This window comes from Limulus polyphemus, unplaced genomic scaffold (assembly GCF_000517525.1).
Source record: "Limulus polyphemus unplaced genomic scaffold, Limulus_polyphemus-2.1.2 Scaffold302, whole genome shotgun sequence".
NCBI lineage: Eukaryota > Metazoa > Arthropoda > Merostomata > Xiphosura > Limulidae > Limulus > Limulus polyphemus.
In genome coordinates this window covers 120,918-131,562 of record NW_013665912.1, presented here as the reverse complement: position 1 = coordinate 131,562, position 10,645 = coordinate 120,918, and the positions used below count along the sequence as shown (strand labels likewise).

The window sequence follows — 10,645 nt, the reverse complement described above, 5'->3', positions numbered from 1 at the left end:
GAAAAAAAGACATGAAAAAACATTGCTTTATAAACTTTAAGACTTAATAAAAAAATTAGATATTTTTTATTATGAAAGCATTTTAATGTTTACTGATAATCTGCCAAATTTTGTTAATTATTTGCTTACTAATTTAAAGGTAATAGCGTGAAAACTATAACATGTGCAAAATGGTTACAAGGTCGGTCCCAGGGACTGAGCCCATGCTGAAAGAGTTAGTTATGTTAATGTTAGAAATAATTTGCTCTTGTACTTCAGTAGGATCTTAAAAATAAGAATGTTCCAATAATAATAATAAATTTTGTTATGTAGACAGTTAACTATGATAATCTTTTAGTGGGAGATATTTATTCTTATTTCCATGAACATCAGCCTTTATTTGCCTCATTCTCATTTTTGGTTTACTTTTTATAATACTTTTCAATATAGGAGAGTGCATTACATTAAAATGAATTTGAATATGTTAATAACCAAGTCATGAGACAATCACAGCTAATAGAAAGTCATTGCAGAACGACACGTAACAGAACTACATTATGACATTTCGTAGGTAGTGTGATGTCACCAACTAGTTGTCACTTTTAAGAATGGTGTGTAACAGCCCTTTCCAACATAAAATATTCATACACTCGGGTCATAAAGGTGTTCAAGTCAGGGATTTATGATTTCAAAGGCAGTGATATCACTTCTACTTAACGGCATTGGAAAACAAAGGAATATGGATCAACTTAAGGTATCAGGACCATTCAGAAGGAGACTTGCAACAAATTGTACCCCAGCTGTAATATGTAAATTGCATTTTTTAGCCACAAGTGGGAATTCATGAATCTGAAAGTCAATGACAAAAGCTGTCCATGTTCTCCCACATAATCAAGAAGGATCTTCAATAAATTAGCACAAATTGCTTCAACAACAGGTCCATTCATTGGTCGCATACCTCAAGCAGGTGGAGAATGAAATAAGTAATCATGCTATTCAACGTGAAGACATACTGATCAAATCTCTGGATGTATCATTTATGAATTTCTATATGATTGGACTGTTGAAACAAGAACTGGGAAACCATTGTTTTCCTTCACTAAGTGGCTTATGGAAAGCAGGTAAGGAGGAATTAGACAATGACAGCTTGGCGAAGGAGCCTTTTGCAATGAAAACTGTGTTATTGTCAAGGTACATGGTCTTCAGATAGAGCATGACTGGATGTGGTGACATTTTCTGAAAGATCTGAGGCTCCACATTCGTTTTTATATGACGTACTTAACCTCTGCTGTGTGTTTAAATCTTTTTTGTGTTGGAAAATTTTGTAAAACACGGAATGTCGAATAAAAATGTTCACTTGTATTTGTTTCTTTTCTTTGTTGTCCATGTTCAATTAGTTCTCTGCATGGTATTTCTAGAATCTGCATTTTGTGGGTACTTTTGAATTCATCTGGTTATTAAAAATTTAAAATTTTGCTGCCTAAAGGATTTGTTATTCTGGAGTTTGTTTTAAATACTCATTTTCTTCTGCTTGATCCTCTGTTTACATATAATCTTTGCTAGTTGTGATCAAGGAAAGCACTTTCTAAAACCATGTAGAACTTGCATGTACAGGAAGTCATGGATGAAGAGAGGACTAGATAGGAGAATGTGTCAAATACTAGGAGAGGCACTCCCTTATATTTGGAGTGACAGAAATGGTGAGAGATATGTCTAAGTTTTCAATTTATTCTTTGGACAGTGAAGTTGGTGGGTGTCTCGCTGGGTTGTTCGTGGCGTGTAAAGAGGAGTCATCGTGGCTGTGAGCAGCCTGAACATTCTGAGACTTTATAGGATGGTCTTAATGGTGGACCAGCAAAATGGTCATTGATGTGTCCAGGCTCTAGTTTATGTCAGCTGAGGAGAGTGTCAAGGTGTATCTGCTGGACAGAGTTTGGTATACTTCATCACAACATCAGGTGAAGCAGGTAGCATCTCACTGTGATCCAATGGTATTAAATGTTATTCAGGAGCCTTCCAAGACAGCAAGGCTTTATCGATGATAACAGTGCACTGAGTCAACTCACTTTAATGTTAGCCCAAGAGAAATTCCATCAATAATTTAATAATTCTTGATGATAATATTTAATAAAATAAAAACTAATCTGTTGTTATGACATATGACAAGTTGTGAATGGATTTGCTAAATGTCTAAGAAAATGTAACTTTAGATTATTTTAATGTGAGTATTAAATAAATGACTAGATACATATACAGCCCTGTTGAAAAATTATGAAATAATGCCTACCCTGGGTTTTTGTATTTAGGCTCACCATTTCTCTAAACTTTTTTTATTATCAGTTGAATAGGGAAGCTTGCTCTTCATAAAAGTGATGAAATAATGTATTATTGTATGGTACACTGGGATGAACAATGAAAGTTCTGTTTAGAAGTTTGTGATATTAATAGCTGAGAAGAAAGTAGTGGTTTGGTATCACTAAGCTGCCTATTACTCTGATAAGCTCTACTTTTGCTTTCAAAACTTTAATTAGCAATTGTACTTGTAGCATCAAAAGAATGGTGCTGTTTGATGTGATGTGGTATGTTTTTGATATTTAAATCTAGCTTTGTGTAGTTTGTATACAACCTCTTATATTGTCTGCATTAAGGAACTCAAATTTACCAAACATCTCATTTGCACTTGCTAGATATTTTCACAAATTTCTATCAAGTTGGGTTCCGCAAAGAATAAAGTTAGGTGTATGTTTGTAGTGGTATACTCGTGTTTTTTTAAGGTTGTGTCTGTCATATTTACATTGCATTCACAGCACAAATTTAAATTGATATTTTTGTATATTTTATATTTCACCATGTATTTATTATTTATTTTACTATTTGGTGAAATTTTAATTGCAGTTTTGGCTAATTGATATTCTTTAATACTATCATAAATTGTTGATAGTCACTGTTACTATTGCAATAGCTATTACCAAAAAAATTGTAATTCATCTCATTGATCTACTGTTAAATCATGCCACCACTACATTTTAGTCTGGAATTTTTAATCACATTCAATATTTAAATATTTTTTATCTCTGTTGTTTATAATTAATTTATCTGAGTTTTCTTTTTTTCACTAACATTATAATGTTGTGTTCAGAATATTTAAAACGTTAATAACCCACCTAAGATAATTTTCAGTTCTTTTATTATGTACCAAGTAAAGAATAATTTTTATCTTCTAATTCCATGACGTTTTTTGGGGGAGTGGGCAGTCAAATTCTGTTTCTTTCTTAAAAGTTTTTAATACATATTCTCAGCATTGAAAATATTTTTTATTATTAAGTTTGGCCATTATTTCTTAAACTTGCAAGCTTTCCACCAATAATTAGTTCAACTTTTAGTTTAGCAGTTATTTAACTCGTATTCTGCTTCCAAGTATATTATAATTATTTTCGTTTTTCTTCCTGTTTTCACACACACAATTTTTAGGATAATTATTTTGTTGTGTGTTCGATTTTTGATCTTTTGATGCTAAATACAATAGCCAGAAAAAATACTGAGAATAGAAATGTATTTTTGTGAAACATAATGTTCAAAAATTCAGTCACCGATTAATGTGCAGTAGACTGTTCCTGCTGTTAAATACTGAAGTTTGGCAGAGGTAAGCCAAAGATGTGTGGACGAAACATGTAAAAACACAGTAGAAGTTTGTGGAGGATGAAATATCAGTCAAGATTTCACTTGTCTTTAGTTTTTGCTCATTAATTTTTTAGTTGTATAATTTTTTGTGTAATTTATTATATATATAATTTTTTTTTTAAGTAAAAATTTATAGAATGAAATATTATGAAAGTAGATTGGACAGTGCTAAATTATATAAAGTTGAGATTTTTTGTGTAGAAATATTGAATCACAAAAATTAGTTCAGCTTCATTATTATTACAATATTGATACAAATAAGACATATAAAACAAGTTTCTGTTTGTTTCCTACAAAAATAGGTAGCACAACATCTCCTTGACCCCAAGACACCCGAGTCCTCAGCAGCATTTGTTGGCCGTCTGGTGTCATCATTGATAGCCAAAGCAGGGACTTCTCTTGCTGAAAGAACAGAACTGTTGTTAAGAGCTGTATTAAGCAAAATGCAACAGACAGAAACTTTAAGTGTTATACAGGTTAGTAGTTTCTGTTGTCTATCACTTGCAAAGTGTGTATGTGTGAAAAAATAGTTTTCTTTAACATAATATTTAAATTATCGTTTAAAGGTTTAGAATACTTTTGTTGAACATTACAATATCAGAATTGTGTCTAGTGGTGAGAATACCACATATTTCACTTTTCTGTAGTTTATATTTTGTATCTCAAAACGTAATGTTTCCTAAAATCTTTTAACTTGGAACACAGTAAACTTGGTCAAAGTCGTATGCTAATTCAACCCTAGATGTTACTTTCTGTAGCAGGATTTAGTCAAAAAAAATGTATCTACTGCTTCTTGGAATAATACAGAGTTTACACAGGACTTTTAAATGATTGTTTTGAGAAGTCACTTGATGTCCAAAAATCACTTAAAAAATCCTTAAATCACAATATTCTATAAAATGTCTATCATACCATGTCCTTATTTTTGTATTGGGCCATTCAGAATTTTGGTTAATTCAGTTAGTCAGTTAGTTGTTTATTTTTATTAGTTGTCTTTGCCTGAACGGCACTCCATTCAGCTCTCTCATGGTTTCTCAGTAGTTTGATCTTTATTTGTAATATTTTCGTGGCACCTACAACCATCTTGCTTAAATGGTATTTCTAGTGTTGGTGTGTCACAGCAAATGTTGAGTGTGAAGTGAACAGTGAGTAACAGAAAATAATGATAAATGTTTATATATACATATATATATATATTCTTTATTGTTTGATATAAGCCTTTTGTTATGAATTGAATGCTGGATTGTCCTATTCATCATGGGAAAGTGTGTATTCAATAAAAAATGGTTAGATTGTGATGAATTTAAAACAGTTTGGTCAGAGAATACAAAGGATGTCTGTATGAAGCATGTTATGCCATTCACAACAGAATAATTGATCTGGGCAACATGAGTGAAAGTATTCTGAGATTTCATTTAAAAGCACTACATGAATATGAAGGCTTTTGTATGTTGAGTTTCTTCAGAAAAAGACAGCTGTTATTTGAAGCTATTGTCCAATTCCTTTTTCAATTCTTCTACAAGAAACCATCAGAATGGAGTACATTGGATCCTGTGAGTTGTGGGAAAACTATTTTTTGTCAAAAATGTCATGAATATCTGTTATTGAGGGTCCTTGAAAATAGCAATTGAAGCCTTGGAAGTCCTTAAGAAGTCTTTGAATTTTATCATAATGACTGTGTGTGGAACCTGTAATTGTATTTTGTCTTAAATTACCATGTATATGTGGGACTGCCTTATGATTATGACTCTTATCATGGAGCAGAAATACCTCTTTATACAAATGATCTAAATATGTCAATGAATTGTTATAAAGAGAATGTGGCTTATGAGAGCAGTTTTGGTGCTCTCAGAGTGAGATTAGTTTCTGCTTGCTTTGAAAGGGCCTGCTCTAAAGTGGTGTACTTTTCAGTAGATCCTTTATTGTAAGTGTTGACTGCACACTGTAATATTTAAATTTTAGTTTTATTTGTATTCTGTTTGTCAGATTTATTTAATTATTGTCATTTCAATCTGAAAGATGTGGGGTGTTTGTAGAATGTGAATAGTAATCAGTGGTGTTTGTTATATTTGTTTGTGTCCTCTACATTTATTCTTATACTAAATATTTGAATCTTTTGTTGTAAGAGGGTGGTTTACTGTTGCCAATTAATTCTGTGAACCATGAATACCACAGTGTAAAAATAGTTAGAAGTTTGGTGCCTGTGACCAGGGTTTTGCCTGTTTTGAAATAAGATAGTAAGTGACAGGTGAACTTTGCAGGTTTGCTCATTCATAATCCTTTAGCTCTCAAATTTTGGCCATGGAAAAGTATTTATGAAAACCTGCAAGAAATATAACTTCATTTCTGTTGCACGTTGGGTGCGTTGGACCTTCCAGAGCATGATAAGCTGACTGCCTGCTTATATCTTGATACCACTGCCATTTGTAAAGGCTGTTATTTGCAACATTGCCTGCACTAGTGATGAAACCATGGCGTTCCAGTTAAGTTGATAGAAGAGATGAATAGCAAGAGAATGCAGTTATTATGTGAGCACCAGTCCTTTGACCAGCTGTGCCACCATATGATGAACAGAAGAACAATACATGAACATACCAAATGTACAAAAGTCACAAAGTAGAATGTGTGCATAGTACATAGCCAGAGCTGTTGGGAAGAGTAGTTGTTGATTCCAAAGCTGTTTACAGCTTATTGCAAATCAGGGAATCTTTAGGAAATGTGGCACATTTATTCTTGCTGCATCAACTTGGTAGAGTTCCAGAAAATTTAGGTACTTATGAGCTTTCAGCTGGAGTATCCAGAAGGCAATGGCTGGATCAGCAGTTAGGGGAGTTGTGTGATCTGCAGTTGGCATGATTATAAGAGCAACAGTTGAAAGGGAGTTTGAGCTATCAAATTGAATTCCATCATGTATATATATTATATATTTCATGAGAGCAGTTTGATCACAACCACAAGTATTATACCATGGGGAAAACTTAGTTTTGATTTTCATGAGAACCACAAGTGTGATCTGCAGTCATCATATAGACTGAAATATATCTGCATATACAACTGGCAATATTTATATGCAGAGGTAAAAGAAAATAAGAGATAGACAAGGAAGAAATATTCAACAGAAACAGATAAAATACTTCATTATTAAATCATGCCTTAAATGTGACTTCTGCTGTTAAGAAGTGCCAAGTAACACTATATTTATTGTGTTTATCTCTTTGGATATTTCTAGCATGTTGAATATTTACTTTTTGCATTAATAATGTTTATTGTTTATGCCCATACATGGTGGTACAGTATGGTAGAGTCTGGCTAGGCTTGTGGCCAGCAAAGAGAAAGCGTATCATTACAACTGTTTTTTTATTGTGCTTATGTCTCCTAATGGCTATTAATCTATGAATGTTGCATGCACATACATTTATTCATACACAGTAAACAGTTGTAAAAACCACATTAACCCTCTCGCCATGGGCAGATGAAAGTGCGAATGTTGCAGCTTTTTGAGTTATATTCAAAAGTTAAGTAAACTACTCTTTTATCATAATATACAAATAAACTTGGCATCAAAATGTAGTTAATAAATCAAGTTTTAATATTATACAAGTTTTAAGTTCTTAATTTCATAAGGAAATATTAAAAACAACAATCTCCCCTAATATGAGAATTACCACCCTCACCCATCACATCCTCTTTCACAAATTGCCAATAGTTCTCTATATTATTTGTAACCTATAGAAAGCCAAAGTTTAAATTTATCAAATGATGTATTATATTATATAGTTTCTGTACAGAGAATTATCTATTTTGCTTTTAGTTCAAACTTTATTCCCACGAGAAAACATTAATGAGCTTAGCTGAATTTTTAATGGCTCTTATCGTATTGTTAGAAAGCCAGAAAAATTATGATAGTTATAGAACATTGTTTGCTTTTTTTATGTGTTGTTATTCTATATCCTTAGATGCATTATTTAATTAAATAAAAAAACTATTTAGTATAGTAGTACCATTAGTATAAAATGTAGAGTTATGTTTCATTGACAATTGACAGCAAAACAAAAAAGAAGACCCAGGTAAGTACAACATTTCCTATTTTTCATGTGTATTCTTTATTATAAAAGTAACTAACATTTAAAAATTAAGAACTTGTTAGGTTAGATTAGATAAGATAAAGAAGGTGTATGCTCACAAGTAACTTGTACATTACTTTTGATAAAGTAATGTGAACTACATGTTTGCCAAGTGACTTACCACTCACTACTTGTGTGGTGGGAGTATTTGTTAGACACTGTTCAAAGGGCAATAAAACAATGAAATTTAAGTAGAAATAGATGTATACTATTACAATCTGTAAGCTATTTAGGATAAACAACTGTACCTTCCTGTTACAATTTTCAGTCATTCTAAAAAGAAAAAAGGGTTAATTAGAATTTAGTATTTTTTATGGTGGTCAAAGGTTGGTCAAATTGACAAGATGCATATAGAATTAGTGTAAAGAAAATAACAAATAGAATATAAAGTTTCACTGAAAAAACGTTTGAACTTTATTTAAAAGGTTTTAATGATGTGCATATGAAATTTGACAATTTTCAGATGAAGAAAAGGATTTTTAATCTTAACATGAAAATCACTTTGCACTCAGAGCAGTCAACACTTTGATTCCATATAAATACGGAGAAACTTTTAATAAAAATACTTCATTAATAATTCTGATTTTTTGTGTGCAAAAGATTTGTGATGTTTACTGAAGTTCTGTGAAGATACACAAACATAACCCTATCAGGATGTGTACCTGTATTTTACAGAACCTTGGAGGTATGCATACTATAACTCTGAAAGAACATATTGAGACTAATAATGGTTTGAGACGGCTTGAATGGGTAATGAAGAAAAAATTTAATATAAGTTTAACATAACAGCAAATGTACAACGTTTAGATAAGTACCTATTGATGACAAAACATTGTCGAAACGTTGTACATTTGCTGTTATGTTAAACTTATATTAAAGTTTTTCTTCATTACCCATTCAAGCTGTCCCCAACCATTATATTGTATCTACATGAAATTTGACAAGCTCTCGGTAAACCTTAAAAGTCTTTTATAAACAAAAAATCTGAATTTTTAATTAAATATTTTTACAAAAGCTTTGTTTAATTATATGGTGTTAGCGTTGACTGTTTCGAGCGTGAAGTGAATTTCATATTAATATTAAGAATACTTTTCTTCATTTGAAAATTTTGAAATTCCATTTGCATAATCCCTAAAATGTTCTAAGTAAATATCAAATGTTTTTTTTTTCAGGAAAACTATATTTTATCTGTTATTTTCTCTACCTTAACTTTATATGAGGTTGGTCACTTTGTCCGACCTTGTAACCATCCAAAAAAATTCAAAATAATCTAAATCTTTTTTTTCTTTCTAGAATGATTTTAAATTGTAACATGAAACATGATTTGTTTTTACATAAATTTTGTTGTTTTATTGCCCTTTGAACTATGCCTAAATTAATATTCCCATCATAAAATTTGTAAATTACTCGACAAATGTGCAGCTCATGTTATCCTATCAAATAACTCATGGGCTACTCACGAGATGCTCATGAGCATACCCTGTGAAAAAAGTTGATTATTATTCTTTAATTTACCTAATCTAATCTTATTTAACCTAAAAACTTGAGGTGAAGTTGGTATAATCCTCTTTCCTACCCCTACCAGACAGCTGGGTTTTGGATTGTAGTCGACTTGCTGATGGTATGATCCTCTTTCTTATTCCCACATGGATGCCAGTACCCGCCAACCGGGTTTTGGATTGTAGTTGACTTACCGATGGTATTATCCTCATCCTACCCCTGCTTGGCGGTTCCCGGCTACATGGGTTTTGGATGTAGTTGACTTGCCATGCATGGTCTGTTGTGCCCTAGCCACTCTACACCTAGGGGCACATCCTTTTCATTTTGCACACTTTTATAATTTCTGTGATTGAGTTTCATAAATATTGCATGGTTCAGATCACTTTCTGGCCATAGTTCTCTCCCAGTTGGATGTGCTCCTCTGTTTTCTGCCCATATATGCAACATCTTTCTACGATGGATGAAGAGTATACCTGATTCAGAGTGGTGTGGTTCCCCACATTAGATCTTAGAATCTGAATGTATCATCTTAGGGGGTGTCCTTAGGATGCTTCTTTCTTTTCTTCGCACCAGTCCCCACCTATTCAATGTCGGATTGTAGCTATTTATGTGAGGAGAGGTAATGTACCGTATCAGAAATTATAATTTTCCTACACTGAAAATGTATTTCTGATAGCTACTTACCTGTTCTCACTCTTCCCACCCTTCCTCCACACTGAAAACTGGTACTTCCAACTTCTGCCAAAAGTGATATTTTAGTAGAAATGAATAGAGGGAGTTACATGCATCATGAGTGTGTGTTGCACTTTTATTGGTGGAGTGTTGATGCACGATAGTTTGCATGAGAGAATTATTGGAATAAGTCAATTGCAATGGAGGGGAGATAGAAAACTTGTGGCATGCATTTTTTTTTTCATATAGAGGGCAGCACTGAACGATTATAACTATTTATGTGAGAGGAGGTAAGTACCGATCGGAAATACATTTTCAGTGTAGGAAAATTATAACTTTTTTAGTCAATTAAATAATGCTCCAGAGAACACTGAATAATAACATGCAAAAAGCAAAATATGTCTCATAACTATGACAATTATTTTGGCTTTCTAACTATGCAACAAGAGCTGTTAGAAATTCAGCTGAGCTCGTCCATGTCTTTCCCATGGGAATCAAGCTTGAAGTGGAGGTGAAACTGACAATTATCTGTGCAGAAAACAACATAATGTAATATGTCATTTGATACATTGAAACTTTGGCTTTCTATTGGTTATAAATAATATAATATTAAACATCATAGAGAACTACTGGCAATTTGTGAAAGAGAGGATGTGACAGGTGGGCATGGCATTAGGGTGTCTCATTTT

The 10,645-nt window shown here is 32.5% G+C and overlaps 1 protein-coding gene across 1 annotated transcript in view; it reads left to right on the top strand.

The window, feature by feature from the left end:
• LOC106457193 (importin-9-like) overlaps positions 1 to 10,645 on the top strand; it is an 82,635-nt gene that overhangs the window by 57,232 nt on the left and 14,758 nt on the right. The window contains exon 20 of the mRNA XM_022383041.1: positions 3,963 to 4,136. Coding sequence (XP_022238749.1) covers positions 3,963 to 4,136 — 174 coding nt within the window. The remainder of the gene's footprint in view (positions 1 to 3,962; positions 4,137 to 10,645) is intronic.